General features: G+C 49.4%; 1 protein-coding gene across 1 annotated transcript; it reads right to left on the bottom strand.

Moving 5' to 3' along the window:
- Positions 1–10: 10 nt before the first annotated feature.
- On the bottom strand, positions 11–27802 carry LOC117039485 (nuclear receptor ROR-beta-like). The gene is made up of 10 exons (XM_033136613.1): positions 27689–27802; positions 9439–9524; positions 8724–8865; positions 7019–7447; positions 5917–6038; positions 4819–4951; positions 4294–4401; positions 2635–2745; positions 915–1027; positions 11–185 (listed from the first exon to the last, which is right to left on the bottom strand). Exons 1-10 carry the CDS (start codon positions 27693–27695, stop codon positions 24–26), a joined length of 1413 nt encoding a protein of 470 aa, XP_032992504.1. The 5' UTR covers positions 27696–27802; the 3' UTR covers positions 11–23.
- Between the last annotated feature and the right edge of the window lie 99 nt (positions 27803–27901).

Here is a 27901-nt window from a genome sequence, read left to right as displayed (position 1 = left end):
CTCTCTCCGGGGTTTCGGCTGCCTTAGCTCTCCCGTCCGCCGCCGTAGTGGAGCTCGGAGTTGAAGACCTCTTTGTAGAGAGGCGGAAAGTTCGTGGCGATCTCCGGGTGGACGAGGCGGAAAAACTGCAGCTTGTCCAAGTGAAGGTTGCAGATGGTCTTCATCAATGGGAGCTTGGAGATAATCTGTGTCGGGGGGGGGGGCAAGGAAGGGATTGTAGAATCGAAGCACGGCAAAGCCGGGAGCGAACCCAGAGGTCATCCAGCCCAACCCCCAGCAAGACAAAGCCTTAACTTTTGCTAATTAATCTAGTTTGCCTTGTCCAGTGGTTGACAAACTAAGGCCCGTGGGCCGGATACGGCCCGAGCGAGCCAATTATCTGGCCCCCGACGACCCCTGCCATCCGCTCTTAGTGCGGTCAGTGCGGCAACGGAAATAGCTCGTGCACATGCGCAAGCGTCATTTACGGGTCTGCGGAGGCCCAGGCGCAGGCGCACAAGCTATTTCCGGCGCCGCGGCAGAAGTGCGCCGGAAAAAGCGAGTACTGTATATTCTGGCGTATAAGACTACTTTTTAATCCGGGGAAATCTTCTCAAAAGTTGGGGGTAGAGAATCTGCGGTCGAGTATATCTCAAACTCTATATTTTAACTGGGAAAGTCGGGGGTCGTCTTATACGCTGGAAAATACGGTACACGTGCGTATGGGCGCATGTTCCCCTGCCCTCTGGCCCTCCGTGCGATTGGCGCCGGAGGAACCGGCCCGAGGCCGGGTAAGTTTGCCAACCCCTGGCCTTGTCTCTCCGGTAATATTGGGGCAGTTTTTTCTGTTTCTCCCCACAGAAGAACCTTGAAGCTGCCCCCTTCTCATCCCCATTTCGAACGTACCCCCCTCACCCCTCCCCACATTTTTATACCTTAGAGAGCCTGTCTTCGTTGCCGTTCTTCTTCTGGATCTCGTGCTGCAGAGCCAAGTAGATTTTATCCTGGAGCTTCTGCACCTTCTTGGCCTCCGAGAGCCAGGGGCGGTCTGAGGAACAAATAAAAATATTATAATAATAATAATTATTATTCCCTAAACAAGACGTCAGATCGCTCGGGTCGCAAAACTCGGCCCAGAAAACCGCACTCGAAAGGAAGGACTTTCAAGAGCCGTTTGCCTGTGGGACGGAAGTCGGTGGGCTCTCCTTCCGTGGAGGTTGGAAGGTCACCTGTCTGGGATGATTCCTGCATCGCAGGGGGTTGGACTAGATGGCTTTCGGGGTCTCTCTCAACTCTTCCATTCAATAATAATAATAATAATATTTTTTTATTTATACCCCACCCATCTGGCTGGGCTTCCCCAGCCACTCTGGGCGGCTCCCAACAGAATATTAAAAACACGATAAAACATCAAATTAAAAACTTCCCTAATCAGGGCTGCCTTCAGGTGTCTTCTAAAAGTCAGATAGTTGTTTATTTCCTTGACATCTGATGGGAAGGTGCCACCACCGAGAAGGCCCTCTGCCTGGTTCCCTGTAACCTCGCTTCTCGCAGGAAGGGAACCGACAGAAGGCCCTCGGAGCTGGACCTCAGGGTCAGGGATGAACGATGGGGGTGGAGACGCTCCTTCAGGTGGGGCGGAGCAACAGGGGGCATTAGGGTGGACGGCCCTCTCCGGGTGCCACCCTGGAGGGGGGTGATACTCGGAGCCACCCCCCGCGACTCCCAAGCTGAGCCCCACTGCATGGCACCCTCTCCGTGCGGCGGAATCTCGTAAGGTTGCTGCTCAGGCCCGGCGGCCTGGACGGACTGTGCATGTGTGCCAGCAGAGATGGACTGCGCATTTGCAGAAGGTCGGACATGCGCCGTTCGTCACGGCACACACGTCAGGACGAATGGCACATGCGCGCTGCGGAGCGACGCCCTGCCCCCTGGGGGTGCCTCCACGTTTGCTGCTCCGGACAGCCAAGCAGCTCCGTTCACCACTGCTGGGCAGAGGCCATTTAGGGCTTTAAAGCTCAGCACCAACCCTTTGAATTGTGCTCGGAAACGTCCTGGGAGCCAATGTAGGTCTTTTCTGGACCGGTGTTATATGGTCTCTGCGGCCGCTCCCAGTCCCCAGTCTGGCTGCTGCATTCTGCATTAGTTGCAGTTTCCAGGTCACCTTCAAAGGCAGCCCCACATAGGGCACATTGCAGTAGTCCAAGCGGGAGATAACCAGAGCATGCACCCCTCTGGCGAGACAGTCTGTGGGCAGGTAGGGTCTCATCCTGCGTACCAGATGCAGCTGGTAGACAGCCGCCCTGGACACAGAATCAACCTGTGACTCCCAACAGAATATTAAAAACACAATAAAATTTCAAATATTAAAAACTTCCCTAAACAGGGCTGCCTTCAGATGTCTTCTAAAAGTTAGGTAGTTGTTTATTTCCTTGACATCTGATGGGAGGGCGTTCCACAGGGTAGGCGCCACCACCGAGAAGGCCCTCTGCCTGGTTCCCTGTAACCTCGCTTCATGCAGGGAGGGAACCGCCAGAAGGCCCTCGGGAGATGGACCCCGGTGTCCGGGGGTGGAGACGCTCCTTCAGGGATACTGGGCCATTTAGGGCTTTCAAGCTCAGCACCAACACTTTGAATTGTGCTCGGAAACGTTACCTGGAGAGAGCAGGACGGCGGCCGTGAAGAGCGCCACCTCCTCGTCGGAGAGCTGCAGCCGGCAGAGATTCCTCCCCAACTCGAAGATGGCGTTGATGAGGTCGTCGCAGCCTGGGGCGAGAGGGAAAGCGGAAGGGTTTGGTCACTGGGAATCGCGGGGAGTTGCAGTCTACCTGTACACGTCTCGATGGGCTTGTCTGGTTTTTCCCCCCTTTTGAATGCTCCGTTGCCGGGGTGTCCAACAGGTCGATCGCGATCTACTGGTAGATGCCAGTGAGGTTTCGGTAGATCGCGGTCGATCGCTGGGTCCCTTTCCTTAGCGTTGGGAAAATCGAATTTGTCCCTGCCCCCACGATCTGCAGAACGTAAGACGGAGTTCGCTCAGCGACGCTGTTTGTTTCTCCGGCGATTTGCGGGTGAGCGGCTGTTCCTCTTTCTCCCCAAAACCCCTTAAAAAAAGGTCTTTCCTTCCTCCTGCTCTACTGGTTTTTTAAAACTGTGCAACAGAAATGATCAATAAATGTTCTTCACAAAAATAAAAACAAAAACGTTCATTCATTCCTTGGTTGATACTTGTACATCATTCTGTAATTCAATTTAACCTGACCTCCGATCTTCCCATTACGTTTCCCAGTTAGATTCCTTAAACTTGACCTGACTTTCTCCCTATTAACTTACCGGTACTTTAAAAATAAATAAATTAAAGTTGTCCTATTTACACAGAGAAGCTCAATCAAAACTTGCAAACAGAATGATATTTCGACAATGTTCTTTTACACAGACTCTGTATATATTCCACTCCCTGGTAAAATTTCTTCCTCTGTAATGTCTCGCAGCCTTGCGGATAAATTTGCTAATTCTGCGTGTTCTCTTAGTCTGTTTCACCAGTCTGGTTTTGACGGGATGGTTTCTCCCTTCCAAGCTTTTGCGATTAAAATTCTGGCAGCCACTGTAGCATACGTAAAGATTATCCGAAACTTTTTGGGGGATTCCGTTGCCCATAATTCCTAGCAGGTAGGCTTCGGGTTTTATAGGGAAGGAACAAAATTTTAAAAATCCTTCCAGTAGCACCTAAAAGGTCAAGGGACCCCTGACCATTAGGTCCAGTCGCGGACAACTCTGGGGTTGCGGCGCTCATCTCGCTTTACTGGCCGAGGGAGCCGGCGTACAGCTTCCGGGTCATGTGGCCGGCATTACTAAGCCGCTTCTGGAGAACCAGAGCAGCGCACGGAAACACCGTTTACCCACTGGAGAGGTACCTATTTATCTACTTGCACTTTGACGTGCTTTTGAACTGCTAGGTGGGCAGGAGCTGGGACCGAGCAACGGGAGCTCACCCCGTCATTGCGGGGATTCGAACCGCCGACCTTCCGATCGGCAAGCCCTAGGCTCAGTGGTTTCACCCACAGTGCCACCTTAGAGACCAACTAAGTCTTGAATTCGTTGTAGATCATTTCCCCAAATTGTCTGATCTTTTCACAGTCCCACCACATGTGTAGCCATGTACCTCCAGCCTCCCTGCATTCCCAACTAACATTGGTCCAAGATCTAAACATTTTAGCCAGTTTAACAGGTGCGAAGTGCCGCCTGCAAAGTGTTTTCTTACATGGGCTTGTCTAAACGGAGGCCAGATTTCTCACCCCAATCCCCGTTTCTTACCCAGAGACTTGAACATCTGCGTTCCGGCGTATTTCCCCGCAAAGAGCACCGTGTTGTTCAGAGGGTTGAAAACCCGGATCATTCGGATGAGGAGGACCTCTAGGCAGCCTGGCGCAGAGGGGCAACGGCATCGGAGGAAGAGGCGAGGAGGAGGGAGGAGGAAGGTTTTGGCGGAAGTGAATCCAGGCAGGCCACGAATCGACAGGAGTTGAACCCCCCATAGGAAGGAAGAAATCAAAGCGAGGTGGATTTAGTTTGGGAATAAAGAAATGGGTGGAAGGATGGAAGGGAAGAAGGAAGGAAGGCAATAAAAAGAAGTTTAGACTCAGAACGTTTATTTATCTATTTGATTGACAGGCCATAAAAAAGAACTCCCCAACACGTCCTATTCCAGCCCCTCCAACGTTTCTCCCCTGAAAATAGGGACGTCCTATTCCATCCCCTCCAACGTTTCTCAGAGCTATCTCTGTTTTGCAATAAGCAGGCGTGTTGTCGTGACTCGCCTGTCCGACCGCCGGCCCTCACCTGCTTTGAGGAGTATGATCTGGTCATTTTGACAAAGATCCATGAAGCCGTCGACGCGTTTGGCGAACTCCACGACGTACTGGATGGCGTTGGAGATCTGGACCGTGCACTCGTGCCACATGGCCTCGCAGCTCTGCACGGGACATGGAAGGGACGGGCGGGGGGGGGGAGAAGAGGGTCAAAATGTGTTTCCTGAGGCCCCAACAATTCTCTCCGGCACCTCCAGTGCGTGACAGTTACAATGGAACCTCCTTGTGCAAGAGCAGTCTACCTCTGCTGGGGACCAACAAAGGAGAGGCCGGCTTTCTCCACCCTCCCCTGTCCCCTTTGTGCCTCGGTCGTGCCAAATCGACACAAAAGCTACACTTTATTACACTCATTATTATTATGCAACTATCTGACGTTTGGAAGACATCTTTCAATAGGCCTGTTTAGGGAAGTATTTAATGACTGATATTTAATGTATTTTTAATATTTTCTTCGAAGTCGCCCAGAGTGGCTGGGGGAACACAGCCAGATGGGCGGGGTATAAATAAATTATTATTATTATTATTATTATTATTATTATTATTATTATTATTACTCTGGGGCGTCAGGTGGCGAGCATCCTCTTAACATGGAAAGAGATTAATCTCTCCAGATGATTTCAATCGGCTTTAGTACTTTTGTCTTTTTCAAAGCACGGCTGCGGTTTTTGTAAAAATTGATTTTGCCGTTTTGTAAACCGCTTCGAAGTTTCTTCCTCTCTCTCTCACTCTCTCTTTTTCTTTGCAATCGAGCAGTGTATACGTTTTACGAAATAATATAAAGGAGCGAAATTAGTTGTTGTTGTTTTTTGGCCAAACCCCAGCAAGGGTTTGGAAGAAGGAAATGGAAAACAGGCATTGCCGCTCCGATTTGACAAAAACACGCCAAACGGACGCAAAACATCGAAGATCAAGGTTTCTAATTTAATTACGCTTTCTCTAGGCTATTACTGGATGGCAACTGAAAGTTTAATAAAAATTATTGTCATAAAAATCGCCGCGGTTTGTGGTCTAAATGCTGCAAGGAACTTCTGGCGCTTAGTCGTCCATAAGGTGAGCGGCCGGCACTTACCTTGCTCTGCATGTTCCGGATGTCTTCCTGGGAGTAGAGCATCCAGGCCAATCTTTTCAGCTCCTCGCTGGTGTACTGAGACGTTTCCAGGTGGGATTTGACCACGTTCTGGGCCAGGCGTTCTGCGGAGGAAATGCACACACAACAGCCGTCAGGATTTCTCCCCCTGCGACTCTGCCGGACCGACCTTCCGAGTCACTTCAGTTGGAGAGCAGCCTTTCCCAAAGGTTTCCTGGGCTTTGAAGGCACTTGAACTCAGGACACAAGGGAGAAACGTGCTAAGAGGAAGGCACGCTTGGCAAACCCTCACCGACTGGGATCAACTCCCGCCCGGAAACCAATGTCCCCACTGTGGAAGGATGTGTGGATCCAGAATTGGCCTCCACAGTCACTTACAGACACACTGTTAAAACAGTGTTTATTGAAGAACATCTTACTCGGCTACGAGGGATTGCCAAAGAAGAGGAAGAAGAAGGAGGAGGAGGAGGAGGAGGAGGAGGAGGAGGAGGAGAGGAAGAGGAAGAAGAGGAAGAAGAAGAAGAGGAAGAGGAAGAAGAAGAGGAAGAAGAAGAAGAAGAACAAGAAGAAGAAGAAGAGGAAGAACAAGAGAAAGAACAACAACAAGAAGAAGAGGAAGAACAACAACAAGAAGAAGAGGAAGAACAAGAGAAAGAACAACAACAAGAAGAAGAGGAAGAACAAGAAGAAGAAGAAGAGGAAGAACAAGAGAAAGAAGAAGAAGAGGAGGAGGAGGAAGGAGGAGGAGGAGGAGGAGGAGGAGGAGGGAGGAAAGGAAGAAGAAGAAGAGAAAGAAGAAGAGAAAGGAGGAGGAGGAGAGGAAGAAGAAGAAGAAGAAGAGGAAGGAGAGATAGGAGAAGAGGAAGAAGAAGAGGAAGGAGGAGGAGGAGAGGAAGAAGAAGAAGAAGAAGAGGAAGGAGAAGAGGAAGGAGAGGAAGGAGAAGAGGAAGAAGAAGAGGGAGGAGGAGGAGGAGGAGAAGCATGTCAAACAGTCAAAGTGCCAATCTCGCAACGCAAAGGCAACCAACGGGGCGAATCTGCTTCAAAGTCCACCCTTGGCGACCGTAGCGCCTTGCGTACTAACCGATCTCTACCCTGGAGACGTCCGGGGCCAAGGGTCCGCCCTCGAGCGAGCCGTGCGGGAAGAGTCCGGGCTCCATCACCAGCTCGTAGATGGACTCCTGCTTGATGAGTTTGGCGTCGCTGACGTCGATGCTGGACTGGTCGGGCGACGGCTGGGCGGAGGTCAGAAGGTCCAGGTTGTAGTAGCCGCCGCCACCACTGCCGCCCTCCGGGGTCAGCGGGAAGTCGAAGAGGAAGCCGTCCGAAAGCATGGAGATGTCGTCCAGGTCGGAGATCCCGCTGCTGACGCTCGTGGTGTAGACCCTCGACAACGTCTCCGTCTCGTCCTTGGGACCGACGCCGCCGCCCTGCTCCTGGCTCTGCTGGTGCTTCTGGACCTCAGCGTAGAGGGAGTCCCGCTGCTTCTTGGACATGCGGCCAAACTTGACCGCTGCAAAGAGAGAAGAAGAAGAAGAAGAAGAAGAAGAAGAGGAGGAGGAGGAGGTCAGTGTAGGGCTCAAAACCGGTCAAACCAAGCACGGCGGCACTCCTGCGAGCGGGCTGCAGAGACCCCTTTTCCTTCCCCAGAAAAAAAATCTGGGTTCTCCTCCAGACTGGCAAGCTCTGATTGGACGCCCCCTTCCCGTCTTCCAGCTTTCCGGGAGATTTCGATTGGCAGCTGCGAGACACAAGACTGAATGGTCCTGCGATCGTGCTTTTGTTTTTTTGTAATATCGGGGTTTGAAGATGGAAATAATACTGGTTAATAACAATAGTTAATAATAATAAGCTTATTATTATTATTATTATTATTATTAATATTATTATTAATAATATTGTTGTTTTCGGGGGTGCAGGGGTACACATACCCCTAAACGTTTTGTGCATCTATCTGACTTTTAGAAGACATCTGAAGGCAGACCTGTTTAGGGAAGCTTTTAATATTTGATGAATTATTGTATTTTAATATTTTGCTGGAAGCCGCCCAGCCAGATGGACGTGGTATGAATAAATTACTACTAGGGGGACCCAGCCAGATGGGCATGGAACGAATATAATCATCATCATCATCATCATCATCATCAATACACTTTTGTCCATTTGCTGTACTTATTTCCCCCAATTTGAAATACAAGTTTTCTTGAGTCAAAATGAGAGTACCTCTAAACGTTGACCCAGCCACTCTGGGAGGCTTCCGGCATAAATAAAGGTAAAGGTAAAGGGACCCCTGACCGTTAGGTCCAGTCGCGGACGACTCTGGGGTTGCGGCGCTCATCTCGCTTTCCTGGCCGAGGGAGCCGGCGTCCAGCTTCCGGGTCATGTGGCCGGCAGGACAAAGCCGCTTCTGGCGAACCAGAGCAGCGCACGGAAACGCCGTTGACCTTCCCGCCGGAGCGGTACCTATTTATCTACTTGCACTTTGATGTGCTTTCGAACTGCTAGGTTGGCAGGAGCTGGGACCGAGCAACGGGAGCAACGGGGATTCGAACCGCCGACCTTCTGATCGGAAAGCCCTAGGCTCTGTGGTTTAACCCACAGCGCCACCCGCGTCCCACTCCGGCATATATAAAAACAGAGTAAAACATTATAGGAGATAAACCAGAATTTTAAAGGAATGAATATGAGATTGCAGCTGCAGAAAACAAGAGAGCTCTGGACATCCTTTGACACTTTTCGCTTTTTCTTTATTTCCCCCCCTTTTCTCGTCTCTTGGGTCAGCGACTCACCATCGCGCGACATGCCCAGCGCCAAGCATTTCTGCAGCCGGCAATGCTGGCACCGGTTCCGGTTCGTCCGGTCGATGAGGCAGTTCCTCTGCCTCGAGCAGGAATAAGTGGCATTATTCTGTTGGCTCCTGCGGAAGAATCCCTTCGGGAGAGAAAAACGAGGAGATGGAAATGAGGGGAATCGGCCGAGACGGAGGAAGCTGCAGGGATTAGGGGACGAGGGGCAGAACATCCAAATTCTCTTTGCTTTTAGAGGAGCAAAACTCCAAAAAACCACGCCCAGCGAGCCTTTGAAATCTGCACCTCTCCAAATTTTCCCTGACGCAGGTTCTCCAACCCAAACAGGTACAACCCCAAAAAGATGTTTTAAGAAAAAGCATGCGTAGATTGAAAATAACGGAATGCACAAAATCTCGGGAGAAACAATTTGCATGTACAGTGGTTCTCAAACTCCAAAAACCCGGAAGGAAGTGTTCCAGTTTCTGAACGTTTTTCGGAAGCCGGACGTCCGACTTTAAATAATTTAAATATCGTGCAGGCCTGCCTTGGGTTGTTGCTGGTTTTTTTTTCTTTGTTGTTAAGAGCAGAGGAAAAAAATGTTGCTATAAATAAGCACTCTGAGGGGTGCAAATTTCGCACGGGGGGGGGGGAATGGGCCTGGTTTTGGAGCTGCCATCTCCCTCCTCCAAATCCCTCTCTCGCACGTAAAACTCACTTTGCATCCTTCGCAGGTGATCACGCCGTAGTGGATTCCCGAAGACTTGTCGCCACATATTTTACAAGGAATGACCTCGATTTGCGCTGCGGGGGGGGGGGGGACACAGAGAGAGAAAAACACGTTAAATTTTCCGCCTTGGCAACGACAACAACAAATGCATTTTTGAAAAGCTACAGTGTGGGAGAGCGTAACTTTTATTTAGAAAAGGCCCTTTGCAAAGGAGAGGTCTCTGCCCCGACCTGCTTGCATTCGCACGTTTCGACGGAATTCACCGGGGGCAAAAAAACGCCCAAACTCTGTGTTTCCGAATTTTCCTTTTTTTTTTTTAAAGTTGGCGACCTTAGACCAGTGTTTTTCAACCACTGTTCCACGGCACACTAGTGTGCCGCGAGATGTTGCCTGGTGTGCCGTGGGGAAAAATGTGTTTATTTGATTCCTATTCAAGAGAATTACTTTATATATAGTCAATATAGGCACAGAGTTAATTTTTTTAACATTTTCTAATGGTGGTGTGCCTCGTGATTTTTTTCATAAAACAAGTGTGCCCTTGCCCAAAAAAGGTTGAAAAACACTGCCTTAGACTATCTTGGCTGCCCTCTTGCCTGGTCAACTCCTGCCATCCCATAATGGCTGCTGGGAGCTGGAGTCTCCTGATTCATGTTTCTAAGGAGCAGGATTTGCACTCAGAGCGACCGGTTAGGGTGTTGTAAATTACAGGCGGGGGAACAAGTAGAAGCGGGACGCCGTCGCCCGGGAAAATAGGGATTTCTCCCGTGAAAATTCTCCCGTGAAAATAGGGACGTCCTTTCCATCCCTTCCAACATTTATCCCCTTTTTCTTTTAGTGTGTGTGTGTGTGTGTGTCCCGAGCTTTTGCTGTGGAGCCAGGCTCCGGCACACAGGCTCTTCTGAGCATGTGCAGAGTGCCTTTCCCTCCCCACAAGAAACTGCACGCCACACGAAAACCGCAGAAAAGATTCCAGCCTCGACGCAGGGAGAAATACTTTCCACTTGGGCGTAGCTTGCTGCCGAGCGCGAGAGTGAATCACTCCAAGAAGGAAACGCCGCGCGCCCATTTTGCAGGCGGCAAAACCGAGGCAGGAACCGAAAGCCCCACTCTCTGGCCGCTCGAACCCTTTTTTCCCCAGCGGGGGGCAAACCTAAAATAATGCCGCAAAAGAATTTTTCCCATGGTGGAGAGGTCCGTGCATACCAAGTGGAACTGATCCTGAAAATAGCCGTCTCTCTCCTGTGTTTGAGTACTGTTGGAAGTAACCTGCTGCTTTGAAAGTTTTATGACTTCCCTGATTTTATATGTGAGCTGGAACCAAAATAAAAAACTCGTTCACTCAACGCCGCAAAAGCTTCGCCGTTCCGTTACAACCGCCCACCCTGCGAGTTCTCCGCTTACGACCGGAGCCGGCTGCAGAAAGAGACTGGGAAATGTTTGCAGGGTACCGAAAAACTCGGTGTTAAAAAATGTTAGAAAAACGTCGAAATGTTTTTCATTTTGTTTTTTTCCGTTCTTTACTATTTTCACGCTCAGTTGCACGGACGTTTTATGTTCGTGCTACAAAATAAAATAAAAATTTAAGGAAACGAAAGAAACGCACACACAAAATCGCTTGGCACCGTCCGTTTCCCAACATCTCCCGAAAGCCTCTGTTGGTTTTTGTTGTTGCCAAAGGCCTGAAACTTCCCCGGGGTTATATAACCGCCATCTGCTAAACATATCCCTGACATGTGGCCAGGATCCGGGGAGTGAAGGTGGGGCCGCCCAAACCAGACTCAGCCATTGGCTCCCGGCCCCCGGATCGTTGACTCCCGGCCCGTCGCCGTTGGCCGCCGAGCCCGTCCGTAAGGCTTCAGCCAAATCACGCATGAAGTCACCCTGTCCTACTGACATACTTTCCTCTGCAAAATAAAAAATAAAAAATATAGAAAGCAGTTGTGTAACAGGGATGCATCAATCAGCTGGCTTTACGACTCCTCCCGAAACGGCGGAGAGAGGAGAAACGGCTGGCAAATCTTAACATTTCTGCGTGCGGAAAAGCACCCTGGTGGGTGGGAAAGGTCAAAATGCTGTTCCGAGCTTCGGAGAGATTAAGATTTTTTTAAAAAAAATGATGCATGGGAAACGAGGAGGTTTAAGGAAAGGTAAATGGAGCCTCCCTCTCGAGGCGCAGTCTACCTCGGGGAAGCAGGAAAAAAAGGGCAGCACTCGCGACAAGCCGGCGGGACACTTGCCAAGATGCTGATTCCTGGGCCGGATTTAGAAGGCGATTGGGCCGGATCCGCCCCCCCCCCGGGCCTTAATGGGTACCCACGACCTAATGGGTATCTCGAGCCATTTGCACCTAACAGAGTATGTATTTAATCAAAGCAATTGTAGAACTGAAATACAATTAAGCTATCAATCAATCAACTTTATTTCAGCTTCAAGCTCATAAAAACGAAAACGTCTATTGTAATACACACGCACTGTTTGATTTAAAATTGGTAACAATAAAAGACTTATTCGGGATACAAAATTAGATCGATATTATAAGGAGGCTTCAGTTCCTAAACAGCAGCCCATTACGTCTCTTGTATATTAAAAAAAATTCACCATTTGTAAAATTACAAACTGATCTGTGTCTTGCGATAGGAAAGTAAGTTGGAAATCTGCCGGGTGCCCAGACAATTTGTGAATTGATGGTAAGAATAAATTCTTCCGGACAACACAGTATAAAGGGCATATAAACAGTATATGGTGAAGTGTTTCAATCGTTCTATTATACAATTAAGAAGAAGTATATTAATAGTGATTTTTTTTTGCCCCCCCACAAGAGAGTGGAGAGCTAAGCTTGTTCAGCTTATACATAAATCCGGCACTGGGCACGCCCAAAATGGTTCGTTGGCAGTGCCCTCGACGAGCCGCATTCCTCTGGAGCTGGCACAAGCGGCCGAGGGCGTTCCCGGCAAACTCGCCTGCCGACTCATCCTCTCTGAGCTATCGCTCTGCCTCATCCTTCTCTCTCTCCTCCCCGCCCGCCGGCAGAAAACAAAATCCGCACCGATCCTTAGCCACGTCTGTAAACATAGGAGACGCAAACCTCTTGGCCGCGGGGAGGCAAACTAAGGCCCTGGGGTTCAGATCCGGCCCAGTCGCCTTCTGAATCCGGATCCACGAACGGGCCGAGAATCGGAAATGTTTTGACATGAGTCGAATGTGTCATTAGGTCCAGTTCGCGGACGACTTTGGGGTTGCGGCGCTCATCTCGCTTTACTGGCTGAGGGAGCCGGCGTCCAGCTTCCGGATCATGTGTCCAGCATGACTAAGTCGCTTCTGGCAAACCAGAGCAGCGCACGGAAACGCCGTTTCCCTTCCCGCCGGAGCGGTGCCTATTTATCTCCTTGCACTTTTGACGTGCTTTCGAACTGCTAGGTGGGCAGGAGCAGGGACCGAGCGACGGGAGCTCACCCCGTCATCGCAGGGATTCGGACCCCCAGAATGCAGTTTATTGTTTTTAAAACTGGTTTTTAATGTCTGACAGCTTGCATCGCTGCAACACCCCCTCCGATCTATGGGCACAGCGAGGAAAAATAAATAAAATCAAATGCAGACGGTGTTCTGTAGGCAAGACTTTTAAAACTTAGGAAATTTATTTTTTAAAAACCCGCTCATTGTTCCTGTGCGCAGGGGTCCTTTCGCACTGTGTAAAGTGTGGCAGCTCAAAACTGATTTTAACGAAATAAAGATACGAGTTTAAAAGGGGATAAAGGAACGCTGGCTTTCACCCCTCCCTGTTTTTGCATTAAATTAAATTATATTTAGTGGAATACACAAGGAAGGTTTCAAAAGGGGAAAGATAGCTTTGTTGTTGTTCCGTCATTCAGTCATGTCCGCCTCTTCGTGACCCCATGGACCAGAGCACGCCAGGCACTCCTGTCTTCCACTGCCTCCTGCAGTTTGGTCAAACTCATGTTAGTAGCTTCGAGAGCACTGTCCCACCACCTCGTCCTCTGTCGTCCCCTTCTCCTTGTGCCCTCCATCTTTCCCAACATCAGGGTCTTTTCCAGGGAGTCTTCTCTTCTCATGAGGTGGCCAAAGTACTGGAGCCTCAACTTCAGGATCTATCCTTCCAGTGAGCACTCAGGGCTGATTTCTTTAAGGATGGATAAGTTTGATCTCCTTGCAGTCCATGGGACTCTCAAGAGTCTCCTCCAGCACCATAATTCAAAAGCATCAATTCTTTGGCGATCAGCCTTCTTTATGGTCCAGCTCTCACTTCCATACATCACTACTGGGAAAACCATAGCTTTAACTATACGGACCTTTGCATATTTGTTGTTGTTCAGTCGTTCAGTCGTGTCCGACTCTTCGTGACCCCATGGACCAGAGCACGCCAGGCACGCCTATACTATACTAGATTATGCATACATTATACTAGATTGTGCATATATTATACTAGATTACAATTGATTGAAAAAAATGGATTGATATCATCAGCGTATCTGAGATTGTTGATATTTTTTTCCGGCAATCTTAATTCCGGTTTGGGATTCATCCAGTCCAGCCTTTCGCAAAGTTAGCTTACCTAAGTAAAAAAAAATGTCTCCAAACATTATCTGTATTTGTTTTTTATTTTGAGAAAGTAATGATAATAGATAAAGATAAAGATAATGTTGGCTTTTGCGACACCGCCCAGGCACCTGAACGAACAACCTGATGCTGATTGCAAGTGGGGGGGGGAGAGGGAGGAAGAGAGAGAGAGGATGCAAAGAACAGCAACTCATGCAGAGACACAGCAGGAGAACTCCTCTGAAGGTTTCGACGCAGATATCGGTGCCGGGCGCAAGGGGACCCATTGATTGGTCCAGATGTGGGGGGCGGGAGAGACATAGCAGAAGGGGCCTGCCCTCGGAGAATGAGGACAGGAAGCTGTGTCATATGACCGCCGCCCCCCCAGGGGTTACCCCCTCTCGACTTCATTAAACTTCAGGAAGCGGCGGGAACCCAGGGGAGAGACACAACGTCCTTTCCCATTCCGCGGGGGCGCCATGGTTAATTAAACAGCTGAAATCTTGGGGGGCAAATGAGGTCTCCGGCCCACAATGCTTTGCAGAGGATGCGGTCGATGCCGCGAAATGAGGGCAACCCCAGGGAGGCAGGAGGAAGCTCCAATTAGGATCTGGAGCCCTGCTTACTCCCCGAAGGGGGAAAACAACGGGGATCCGGGAAGGCGAGGGTCAAGGGGCGAGCCGAGGAGGAGGGATAAGGAGCGGCGTCCCGGCCGGGGCGGAAGAATGACTCGGAGCCCTCTTGGTTCCTGAGGCTGACGGCGCTTCTCTGTAGCCACGCCCGCGCCGCACCAAAACCCCGTCCACAAGGGGCCACCAAAGCGGGGCTTGCATAATACAGGGGAATGCTGCTTACGGACCAAAAGTGAGCTGGATCAGGCCAAACAGATTCCTCCAAAGGAATCGCAGAATCGTAGAGTTGGGAGGGGTTGGGGCGGAGAAGCAAGACGCACAGGCTGAGGTTCGAGATGAACCGGGGTTAGGAGAGAGACGAACCAGGGTTAAGAGAGAGATGAGCCAGGGTTAGTAGAGAGAGAAACCGGGGTTAGGGGAGAGACAAACCAGGGGTTGGAGGGGGAGACAAACCGGGGTTAGCGGGGAGACAAACCGGGGTTAGCGGAGAGGGAAACTGGGGTTAGCGGAGGCAAACCGGGGTTAGGAGAGAGACAGACCGGGGTTAGGGGAGAGACTAACTGGGGTCAGTAGAGAGAGATGAACCGGGGGAAGAGGAGAGAGAAACCGGGGTTAGGGGAGAGACAAACCAGGGTTGGGGGAGAGAGAAACTGGGGTTAGCGGAGGCAAACTGGGGTTAGGGGAGAGACAAACCGGGGTTGGGGAGAGACAAACCAGGGTTAGGAGTTTCAGCAGAAGGAGGATGGTGACAAGGAAATGGAAGGGAGGAGACGACAGAACTTTCTGAGCCTGGGCACAAAGGCGTGGACTCAAGATTTGTTATATAAGGAGGAGGAAGTGGGGGAAAGGGGCTAGAGGCAGAGAAGGGTCGCTTTGAGAGATGGGTGGGGCGTTGGGGGCCGTAATCCCACAGGATCACACCTGTGCCTTTTGCAGGAATAAACCGAATTTCTGCACCTAGGAAATCCACCACCACCCCGGGTACAGAAATCCCGAAAACCTCATTGCTTCTCTGGCCCCTTTTCCCTTCCTGAAAAGTGTGCCTTCGGTTAGACCGGGGACGACGCGATTTAACTTCCCTTTTGAATCATGTTTCTAGACCTCAAGCGTGGCAAATGCCCCGTTTCTGCCAAACGAGCAGCGTAAATGCAGCAAGGCCGCGAAGTCTGAGAGCCTGCTTCTCTTCCCTACCTCCTTTTCTGGGGTTCGATGTGCCGCAACCCCATAGGGACTAGAAACTCGGTTTTGAAGACGAAAGCGGAGATTCCAAAAGCCGCGATGTCTAAGTGTCAGGCGGCAAAGCATCGAGTGTCCCCAACGTATCGACATCGTGTCACAGAGTAAGATAAGAGCCTCGTGGATCAGGCCAGAGGCTGTTGACCGTCTTCTCCTCGACAGACTTTGGAGATAGCTCAGTCAGTAGAAAAACGAGATTCTCCATCTCAGGGTCGTGGGTTCGAGCCCCACATTGGGCAAAAGATTCCTGCATTGCAGTGGGGGTTGGACTAGATGACCCCGGGGGTGTCCCTTCCCAACTCTACGATTCTATGAATTCACCCAATTCTCCGCGAAAGCCGTCTAGGTTGGTGGCCGTCCCTGCCTCAAGCAGCAAGGAGTTCCACACCTCAACGATGGACGAGTCCTTCCTTTTATCCGTGCCGAAATTTCCAGCACTGATGTCCAAGATTTCTCGGTGTTAGGAGAGAAGGAGAAAAACTCCTCTCTCTCTCTCTCTCCATGCCAGGCCTCATTTAATAAACTTCCCAATGGCGCAACCTTCCCTCGTTATCAAAATTGCCCCATCCCAGCGATTGTTTCGGCTGCCCTTACGTAAGAATTTGCATAATTTGTGCAAGTTGCAGAATTCCCTGCCAAAGCTCTTCTTCCTCCAAGAACTCGGGGGCGATGCACAGAGCAACCTGCTTCCCTCGCTGCTCTGTGTCTCGTTTTCACAACAACCTTGTCAGGTAGGCTGGGCCAAGAGAGAAGCATCGTCGAACGCTCTAGCTACTACGCCACGCTGCCTCGGGGAAAAAAAAACCCCTCCCCAAACTCAAAACTCCATCAGCTATTGGTGACCGTGAGCGAAATATTACGTTACAGTGGTCCCTCGGTTCTCGAACGCCTTGGTACTCAAAACAACTTGGAACCCAAACGCTGCAATCCCGGAAGTAAGTGTTCCGGTTTGCGAACTTTTTATATGTCCAGCTGTGCTTTGTCAACAAGAAATTGCCGCTGTTTTTGTGCGTGGAATATATGCTCTATGGTCATTGATGGAACTTATAGGTATCTCAAGCCATTTGCACGTAACAAAATATGTATTTTATCAAGGTGATGATTGAACTGAGATACAATTAAGAAGAAGCATATTACTAGTGAAGTACAATTAAGAAGAAGTATATTAATAGTTTGAGTGCCCTGAGTGCTCACTGGAAGGACAGATCCTGAAGTTGAGGCTCCAGTACTTTGGCCACCTCATGAGAAGGGAAGACTCCCTGGAAAAGACCCTGATGTTGGGAAAGATGGAGGGCGCAAGGAGAAGGGGAGGACAGAGGATGAGATGGTTGGACAGTGTTCTCGAAGCGACTGGCATGAGTTTGGCCAAACTGCGGGAGGCAGTGGAGGATAGGGGTGCCTGGCGTGCTCTGGTCCATGGGGTCACGAAGAGTCGGACACGACTGAACGACTGAACAACAACAATAATATTAATAGTGAAATAATTCTTAAGCTCCAACTTAAAATGATTTTTTGCTCGTGGCAAACTTCATAATGCAAACACATTGGCATTTGGCAATGACGAAAGTTCCTTTAGAAACACAGTTTACAAAGGCTCCTAATCTAGTCTCTAGAAACTTGGTATAATATGAAATATTAACAGGTGCAAATATATGATGCAAACTACTAATAATTATAAATAGCATTATTAATATGAAATTACCGGTAAGTGTTATCACCCGTACAATGCAATTGTAGTTAATACAATCAGGTTGGGCCCATGAATTACGTCACAGGAGCCTACACAACACAAAACACTGTTGCTGGATGTAGGTTTTATTTTGTTTGTTTTTTATCTTATATTTTGGAAATGTACATATAGTTGTTTTTTCCCCCTTTAATTTTTTTTGGGGGCCCCCAAGAGAGTGGGGTCCCTAAGCTAGAGCTTGTTTAGCTTACAGGTGAAACTCGAAAAATTAGAATATGGTGGAAAGGTTCGTTTCTTTCAGTAATTCCACTTAAAAGGTGAAACTAATATATGAGATAGACTCACGACACGCAAAGCAAGATACGCCAAGCCTTTATTTGTTATGAGTGTGATGATTATGGCGTACAGCTGATGAGAACCCCAAATTAATCTCAACTTTGGGGGTTTTCATCAGCTGTGCGCCAAAATCATCACAATTATAAGAAGCAAAGGCTTGACATATCTCGCTTTGCATGTCATGAGTCTATCTTATATATTAAACAAAATAGAAAATTCTTTCCAGTAGCACCTTAGAGACCAGCTGAGTTTGTTCTTGGTATGAGCTTTCGTGTGCATGCACACTTCTTCAGATACGATATTTTTCGAGTTTCACCTGTATACGTAAATCCGGCACTGGTTAGGGGCAACGAGAGATGATGCAAATCGCAGGATGGAAACATTATATTTATTTTTTTTGGGGGGGGGGAACTCTGCTGTTTAAGAGGTTTGCAAGCCCTGCCTTTCCTGACTCTCACTCTTTCCGGCTTTCTTCTTCTTCTTCTTCTTCTTCTGGGTTTCCGATTCCCCCCCCTCTGCCCCCCTCGCCGCTGCACACACACCCCTCGTGCGTCGACGTGCCCGCCCCACCGCAGTGACAGATCTAGGTCACTGGAGCAGTTCTTAATAATAATACTCCGTCTGCCACGCTTTCCTCTGCAGAGAACGGAGGCCCCAAGCGAAGCCGGACGGATTTAATGCACCACAGGTCCTCGCAAAAATCACGGAGGAAGATGGTTTCTAGTGTGCCGGGGAGGAGGCAAGGCGAGAGAGGCGGCGAAGACATCTGCACCAGAAGTTTGGGTTTCCGGCTGGCGTTTTTTTCCCTGCACCGCAAAAACGGAGACGGCGGTCAAAAGTAGAAGCCCAGGACTTTTTCCAGAGGATCAACAGACCAGACCAGTCTCCATCGTATTCCTGGAAGACCACTTTATAATCCCAGGGAGGGGGGGGGGAGGATTAAACCAGTACTGAGGCTCTCGGCCCAGTGTTGTCTGCGTAGGTGCTAAATCCTCGGGGCCAAAGCACCCAAAAAAAATCCCCACGAAGGGGTTGGGCACTCACAAATTTCGGTGCCGGGGCAATACACGGCCTGGGCACCCATGGTCTCCGGGCCAAGTTGGCACTCCTGGTTGTCAACACTGGCACCTGGGCACTGGCAGAATCCCTCAGGAGTTTCAGGCAGGGTTTCCCCCCCCCCCAGGTCTACGTGGAGATGTAATAAGAATAAGAATAGCCGGAAGAAATATCAACAACCTCAGATATGCAGATGACACAACCTTGATGGCAGAAAGTGAGGAGGAATTAAAGAACCTTTTGATGAGGGTGAAAGAGGAGAGCGCAAAATATGGTCTGAAGCTCAACATCAAAGAAACGAAGATCGTGGCCACTGGTCCCATCACCTCCTGGCAAATAGAAGGGGAAGAAATGGAGGCAGGGAGAGATTTCACTTTCTTGGGTTCCACGATCACTGCAGATGGTGACAGCAGTCACGAAATTAGAAGACGCCTGCTTCTTGGGAGGAAAGCAATGACAAACCTAGACAGCATCTTCAAAAGCAGAGACATCACCTTGCCGACAAAGGTCCGTATAGTTAAAGCTATGGTTTTCCCAGTAGTGATGTATGGAAGTGAGAGCTGGACCATCAAGAAGGCTGATCGCCGAAGAATGGATGCTTTTGAATTCTGGTGCTGGAGGAGACTCTTGAGAGTCCCATGGACTGCAAAAAGATCAAACTTATCCATCCTTAAAGAAATCAGCCCTGAGTGCTCACTAGAAGGACAGATCCTGAAGTTGAGGCTCCAAGACTTTGGCCACCTCATGAGAAGAGAAGACTCCCTGGGAAAGATGGAGGGCAAAAGGAGAAGGGGACGACAGAGGACGAGATGGTGGGTCCATCTCACAAAGAGATGGACATGACTAAAACAAGAAGAAGAAGAAGAAGAAGAAGAAGAAGAAGAAGAAGAAGAAGTATGTGTGCAGAAGATCAAACATGGATTCCCTGGAAAAGACCCTGATGTTGGGAAAGATGGAGGGCGCAAGGAGAAGGGGATGACAGAGGATGAGATGGTTGGACAGTGTTCTCGAAGCTACTAACATGAGTTTGGCCAAGTTGCGGGAGGCAGTGGAAGTCAGGAGGGCCTGGCGTGCTCTGCTCCATGGGGTCACCAAGAGGCGGACACGACTAAACGACTAAAGAACAACAACAAATTAGAAGTTGAAATAAGGTGCTGTCCTCGAAGAACTGCAGTTCCCAGTGCTCTTAATGAACTACAGTTCCCAGGGTGCTCTGTGACTGTTTAAACGACGTGAAAGTGCAAGTAGATAAATAGGTACCGCTCCGGCCGGAAGGTAAATGGCGCTTCTGTGTGCTGCTCTGGTTCGCCAGAAGCGGCTTAGTCCTGCTGGCCACATGACCCGGAAGCTGGACGCCGGCTCCCTCGGCCAGTAAAGCGAGATGAGCGCCGCAACCCCAGAGTTGTCCGCGAACTGGACCTAACGGTCAGGGGTCCCTTTACCTTTACCTATGACTTTCCTTGATCTGGACACTCAACATCTGCAGAAGCAATCCGCTCAGAAACACCAGGAGGTTTTTAGGAAGCCAGAAGAAGAGGGAGCTTCTCCAAAATCTCATACCAAGAACAAACTTAGTTGGTCTCTAAGGTGCTACTGGAAAGAATTTTATTTTATTTTATTTTGACTATGGCAGACCAACACGGCTACCCACCTGTATCCGAAATCGCAGGTATGGAAGCGCTGGCTTTCTTCCTGTCCTGCGCAAGAGGCACTCCACAGCACCTAGGGGTGCCAACTTGAATAAAATACCAATATATATTTCCTTAACCCACAGAGAGCTGAGTCCCAAAGCCATGGATGGAGCCCCTAGGGTGAAAATCAGTCCCATCTGGGTCAAGGCCAGGTTCCCCTCAGTTTTCCAACGCTTCGGCCTGGAGCGAATGTTCCAGGTCTCCCACAACCGCTCGCAGTGGGAATATTATTATTATTATTATTATTATTATTATTGCTATTATTAACATTGTTGTTGCTGCTGTTCTTAAAAATTGTATACTGCCTTCATCCCACAGGTCTCAGGGCGGTTACGACGGAAAACCGCCACGTAAAAAAACCACAAAGCGCGTAATAAAAAAACAGAAACCACCCAATAAATCCCCCCCCCCTTCGCTCAGGAAGGAAACTTCTAGAAGCTATTTCTGGGAGCAGGAGGAGGGGAACCCAAAATTCTCCTCTCTTTTTTTTTTTTGAGGAACCCCCTCCAAGGTCTCGGCGCCCAAAAATGGCACCCAAAATGTTGGTCTTCCACAAACGGAATCCACACCGGCCTGAAGGTTGCACCCGGGGCCTTTAGAAGCACCGTGATGCCACTTTAAGTAGCCGCGGCTTCCCCCGAGGAATTCTGGGAACTGTAGTTTGTCATAAGGTTGCTGAGATTTCACGGAATTGTAGAGTTGGGTGTCCCCCAGATTCCCCTCCCAGAACTACAGTTCCCAGAGTTCCCTGCGGGGAAAGGGACAGCCCTGGGAGTTGTAGTTCTGGGAGGGGTACAGGAGGCCTCCTAACAACTACAGTTCCCATATTTGGGGGGGGGGAACCATTAGCACTTTAAATGAAATATTTTGAAGCTGAAGGGTGCTGAGAGTCACTAGGACCCTCCTATTCCCGCCCCAGAGATAAAAATTCCCCAGGTGGTTTAACAAATTAATCCCACTTCCCGGGGAACTCTGGGAACTGTAGTTCTCTCTGAGGGGGGTGGTCTCAACGCAACTCTCGGCACTCTGGACAAACTACAGCTCCCAGAAGTCTTGGGGAGCAGCCATGACAGTTCTCCATATTTCCATGTTGAAATGGGATCCTTTCTTGGTCCCAGGATTTCCACCTTCCCCCAAAAAACGAATCCCGGGAACCAGTGTTTGTTAAGTGCTGGGAATTGTAGCTCTGGGTGGGCAAACTGGGTTCCCAAGATTCTCTCGGAGACGGTGCTTTAAATGTGGGATGCATATGGAAAACGAAGAGCCCCAAAACCGAACCAAGTTATTTCTCTCCCCCCCCCCCGAAAAAAAATAAACCTGGGAATTGGTGTTTGTCAAGACAGCATCTTAAAAAGCAGAGACATCACCTTGCCGAAAAAGGTCCGTCTAGTTAAAGCTATGGTTTTCCCAGTAGTGATGTATGGAAGTGAGAGCTGGACCATGAAGAAGGCTGATCGCCGAAGAATGGATGCTTTTGAATTCTGGTGCTGGAGGAGACTCTTGAGAGTCCCATGGACTGCAAGAAGTTCAAACCTCTCCATTCTGAAGGAAATCTGCTCTGAGTGCTCACTGGAAGGACAGATCCTGAAGCTGAGGCTCCAAGACTTTGGCCACCTCATGAGAAGAGAAGACTCCCTGGAAAAGACCCTGATGTTGGGAAAGATGGAGGGCGCAAGGAGAAGGGGACGACAGAGGATGAGATGGTGGGACAGTGTTCTTGAAGCTGCCAACATGAGTCTGACCAAACTGCGGGAGGCAGTGGAAGACAGGAGGGCCTGGCGTGCTCTGGTCCATGGGGTCACCAAGAGTCGGACACCACTCAACAACTAAACAACAACAGCAAGATCGAGGGGGGGGGGAACTCCTTGGAAGATTTACCCTAAAAACTGGAACCTTATTAGAAACCCTATCGCCCGTGAGAGCTGGACCATAAAGAAGGCCGATTGCTGAAGAACTGATGCTTTTGAATTCTGGTGCTGGAGGAGACTCTTGAGAGTCCCATGGACTGCAAGAAGATCAAACCTCTCCATTGTGAAGGAAATCAGCCCTGAGTGCTCACTGGAAGGACAGATCCTGAAGCTGAGGCTCCAGTACTTTGGCCACCTCATGAGAAGAGAAGACTCCCTGGAAAAGACCCTGGTGTTGGGAAAGATGGAGGGCACAAGGAGAAGGGGACGACAGAGGATGAGATGGTTGGACAGTGTTCTCGAAGCTACTAACATGAGTCTGACCAAAGTGCGGGAGGCAGTGGGAGACAGGAGGGCCTGGCGTGCTCTGGTCCATGGGGTCACAAAGAGTCGGACACGACTAAACAACTAAACAACAACAAGTGTGCTGGGAATTGTAGAACTGGGTGGGCAAACTACAGTTCCCATGATTTTTTCCTGGGGTGTGTGCTTCAGATTGGGGGTGCGTACGCAGCCGCAAAATACAGAACGAAGAACCCCAAGTTATTTCCATTGGCGGAACGGGATCGTTTTCAGCAAGGGGAACGAAACGTCGAAATGATAGGGGCGCCCCTCGTTTCCGACAGGAACCCTGCCCCACAGGGCTGTTGACACTAGGCCCCAAAAAGTGCAGCGGTTGCTTTATGCTCGCATAATTTGGCCTTGGGGTCCTTGCTCCCATGTTCAGCAGAAACCAAATGCAAATATATACATGCGGAAATACAGGAAGGGGGCATTTTGAAAAACGGATGCCACAAGCTCGGCGTGAAAAGCCGAGGCTCGCGCATGTGAACATGGACGTTGCAGAGAAGTGCGTTGTCTTTTCCCCCGCCGATAGAAAGGGCACGGCTATCATGGCGCCGGGAGAAGGGAGAGGCGCATGCTGGTTCTCGCCGACGTGGTGAGCGGCGCATGGAACCAAAATGGCGCCAGGGACGTGTGCGAACGGAGACCAGGTGGAAATCGGACGCTCGGATCCAGGGATACGAGGCAGGGATGAGCACATGTCCCCTCTCCGCCACAGCTAATCCTCTCTGCAAATCCCAGTGCGGGGAATTTCATGCATTATCCGCACACCGGCAGCCCCTAAGCTCGGCGACGAACAGAAGCGAGAGTTGTCTCCCCCGGAAGGGGCTTCCTCCTCCCTTCACGCTCCAGTTGCCTGTTAGCGTCGCTGCGGCCATCTTTGGAACGGCTGGGAAGAGAGGTGGCGGAGGGAAGGCCTCTGCAAAATGGCCGACACGGGGGCGGGGGGGGGGACACACACGTGGCGGAGTCCGTGCGGCTCGAAGGGAAACCACAGCAGGACAGAAAACACCTTTTTCTTTTTTCTTTTGCTTTAAAAGGCAGAACTCTTTCGAGAAGGCCGAGGCGAATTTCCCCCATGCCTGCTCCGAACGTGTGCCGTGGCCTCCAACATTTCTCGGGTGGAAATAGGGACGTCCCGTTCCATAATCATATTTTTTGCTATTTCCATCGTATATAAAAACATAATAAAACATGGGGAAAACATCCCTATACAGGATCGCCTTCAGACAGCTCATGGGTCAAGTAACTCCATACTTTCCAACATTTCTCCGGTGAAGATAGGGACATTCTAGTGAACCGCAGCAATTCTGCATATTCTACAGACATGGCTTCCTAGTCCATGACAGAGAGTTCCATAATAAGAATGAGTTATGGCTTTAAGGGGGCCGCAAAAACCTTGTTGCATCACACTGTAAAACCCACGCAGACCCCCGGTCGATGGAGGGAAGGAGGGATGGAGAAAGCGAGAGAGAGAAAGAAAGAGAGAGAGCTTATTTATTTTTTGCCACACAAGCGTGCAAGCCTCCGGGTCTCACATGTCTCTTGTTTGCAGCTCAGCTGATTGCCCACACTGGCATGCAGTTTTAAAACGTTGGGCAGAGAAGGCTGACCCAAATAACTGCTCCTCTTTAATTTTTCCGAGACTGTTAACACAACAACAGCGGCCGGTAGCAAATTATGCCAAAGCACATGACCGGCCAGGTGTGGCAATGCACAAGCCTTGTGGGTCACACAGGAACATTCCTCGGGGACCGATTGGGCCACTCGATAGCTGGCACAGACCTTCGATTGTCTTAGCACCTATGAGCAAAACCCGGGCCTCTCTTTTTCTCCAGAAAATAATACAGACAGAAACTCACGTCCGCTGGGAGAGACGGAATCAGCAAGATACCCGTCATAACATCCTTAGTATGTTTGGTTTTTTTTCCTGAATCCTGTAAATCAGGTTTCGGGGATATATATATACGCTATATATTAGGCAATCTGTGGGTCGTGACTCTGTAAAAAAGTGGGTCAACAGATGGCAGGGGCTGAATCTGGGGAGGGGGAGAGGGAATATGAATGTTTGGCATCAAATATGGAGAGATCCGTCCGAACTCAGCGGTGCCGGCGTCCGACTGTGGGGCACAGAAGCCCAGTCCCCCCCACAAAGGGCTGCGGGCTTTGGCATAGGGTCTGGGCTGCCCCATCTCAGAAGCGGCCTTTTTTAGGACCCTCCATCAGAGCTCCGGCTACCCATTTTTCGCCTCGGGCAACCGGGAAGCTCACCAGGCGTGATTCATCGTTGGCCAGCAATGGGTATTTTTGCCAGGTTATCCTAGAACGATGCTGGAATCGTCGAGTTGGAAGGGTCGTCCAACACAAGCCCCCTGCAATGCAGGAATCTTTTGGCCCAGCGCGGATCTCGAACCCGCAACCGGGAGATTAAGAGTCACTTAATGACACGCCGCGTAATTACTTAATTCCTCACCAAGGTCTTGCCAACACCAAAAGACCCCTCCCTGGGTCAATGCATTCTCAAGACGCGCCCCCCCCCTCCTTCTGCAGCTACCCAAATTGAATGCCCAGCCTTAGCTGAAGGCCTGGTATTAAGGTTATAGAAAAATAATGATTAATTCAACTTTTAACTTAGTGGTGGGAAGCTCTCAAATGGAACAGGAACTGTCTACTGGGTGGTTTTTAAAAAAAATAATAATCCTATTTTCGGCCCAAACCTATTTCTTTCGGCCCAAACCTATTTCACCCCCTCCGGAATCTCTTCCTCATGGCTGTTGCTCCTTCCTTTTTTCTTAAAAAAAGACAAAATATCTATTTCCTTCCATGTTAAACCTGGAAACATTTTTTTTTAATGGCACCAAAACACCTAACAGAAAAAAAAACATTAAAACCAGTCTCTTTCAGTGGGAAGCTATTTGCAGCGGATATCGCGCCGGGGGAATCCGGAAATTAAAAAAGGGGAAAAAAACTGTGTCCTTTTGTCATGGGTGGATTTCTGGCAGGGCCCCTGAGAACGTGCAGAGTGCATTCTCGCCACCGAGCAACAAGGGGTGTGGGGGGGACGATGCGAGAAAGATTTCCAGATCAGAGAAGCGAGTTTTACCCGAAAATTAATGTCGCCACCCACCCATATGAAATGGATTATCAGATGGCTATCTCCCCCCCCCCCCTAATCTATCTCTCCAACAAAAACCCTCCCAGCGAGGAGAAAAACATCAAATTTATACAAGGGAATAGAGAGGCAGAGAGATGTGCAGGAAGTCTCCAATATGTTTTACTCAGAAGTAAGCCCCACTGGCTTCTGGGGGGGGGGCAGGGGACATGATCCATTGCAAACATAATCCAGAACTGCAGCCTGAGAGATTTGCAGTCCGGAAAACAACACAAAACCTTGCCGCAAAAAACAACAACAACAAGAACCTCTTGATAACAAAATAAAACATTTTTTAAAAAATTAACTTTTTTTTTCTTTTAAAGAAAGAGGAAGGAATCTAATTGGTGAAGTTCAAAATGAGATTTTTTTGCAATTCTTTTTTTGGGGGGGGTGGGGGGGGGAAACAACCCAGTTTCTGAATCACTCTCTCTCTCTGGTCAATTTTTTTAAAAAAGAAAAATCCTTGGAATGCTACATAGTGTATACAAATTTTATATAATGTTTGTCACCTTGCGTCACCAACATAATTATATATCTCCCGGTGTCCATTGCTTAAGTAACAGTTGCTCAGGGTTTAGTAATAATAATTGCAGGTCCTGAAACTTCAACGCAAGATTCGCCACCAAGCTGGGGGAATGGCAAATAATACGGGGGTGTCTCTGACCCAACCCTACTCAGAGAAGACCCATTGAAATGAATGGACGCAACTTTACTGCGTTCAAAATTCATTTTAAAGGGTGGATTCTGAGTCGGATGCAACTCTGTGTCTCCTGCAACTGACAGTTTATTTTCACCTTATGGCAATAATAATAATAATAATAATAATAATAGATAATAGATAATAAATATTATTATTTCCTGGATTTTTACACCGTATACTGTAAAGTTGCTCAGCTGCAAAGTGAGCCAAGTGTTTGCTTGAATATCCTTTTCTAAGAAGCGGGGGACACAATCCGGACCCCCCCTGCCAACTAAGGCTGCGATCCTACACACGTTCATTTCCCTGCGCACAGAAGGATTTGCCTCCGAGTAAACCCCACGGCATCATCATTCAGACTGCAAAAGCCTAAGCACGTTCACGAGCGAGTAAAGCCTCTCTAAACACAGGCTTACTCACAAGTAAACAGTGCCATCCCTCTGCGGTCTACTCGGAAGCAAAGAATCATGGGGCTTTTGTTGTTGTTCAGCATGCGCATGCATGGGGGTCGCAAAATAAGTCTTTCCGCTGCCCCATTTATTCCAATAGGTCTACTCTCGAGTAAACTTCAGGTGGCTCCAACAACCCCTTTTTGATTCCAACGGGGTGGGCGGGGAGGAGATTTACTTCGGAGCAGGCGCGGCTCGGAGGAGCGCAGCTTCTTTCCTCTCTGGACCCAAACGCAACCAAGTCCTACTCAAGAGTTGACGCATTGAAATCAGATCCCCCCCCCGATTTCAATAGGTTTACTCCGAGTAGGCTGCAGTTCAGCGTCCGCGCGCGGGGAGATTTACGCACGCTCCCAACCTTGCGTAAAGCAGAGTTTGGGGTTGTTATTGTTTTGTTTTGTTGTTTAAAAGCGCTCGGATCGGGGCCAGCGCCGATTTTATACTCTCTCCATCCCTCCCCCCCCCCTTAGAAAAAAATGAAATAAAACCCTTACCTCGCATGTTGGCGGATCTTCCTTTATATGCGCACTTCTGGAAATCGCATGTAGGAGATTGGATGCAGAAGCGGAAAACTCTTTGCAGGAGGATGGATGGAGCAGAAAGGAGAAATAAATAAGGAGAGCCGAGGCCCCTTCTTCCTCCCTCCCTCCTGCTTTCTGTTTTTGCAACCCTAATTATTAGGAATAAATAATAATAATAATACGCGA

Source organism: Lacerta agilis, chromosome 18 (genome assembly GCF_009819535.1).
Source record: "Lacerta agilis isolate rLacAgi1 chromosome 18, rLacAgi1.pri, whole genome shotgun sequence".
Classification (NCBI taxonomy): domain Eukaryota; kingdom Metazoa; phylum Chordata; class Lepidosauria; order Squamata; family Lacertidae; genus Lacerta; species Lacerta agilis.
The sequence above is the reverse complement of the archived record's forward strand: the minus strand, read 5'-3'. Positions and strand labels throughout refer to the sequence as shown.

Excerpts from the sequence above, each read along its gene's own strand:
- LOC117039485 (XM_033136613.1), bottom strand. Across the intron at positions 8,866-9,438 it reads TCACCTGCGAAGGATGCAAA|GGATTCTTCCGCAGGAGCCA; the intron begins GTGAGTTTTACG and ends TCTCTCCCGAAG. Across the intron at positions 4,402-4,818 it reads GATCATACTCCTCAAAGCAG|GCTGCCTAGAGGTCCTCCTC; the intron begins GTGAGGGCCGGC and ends CCTCTGCGCCAG.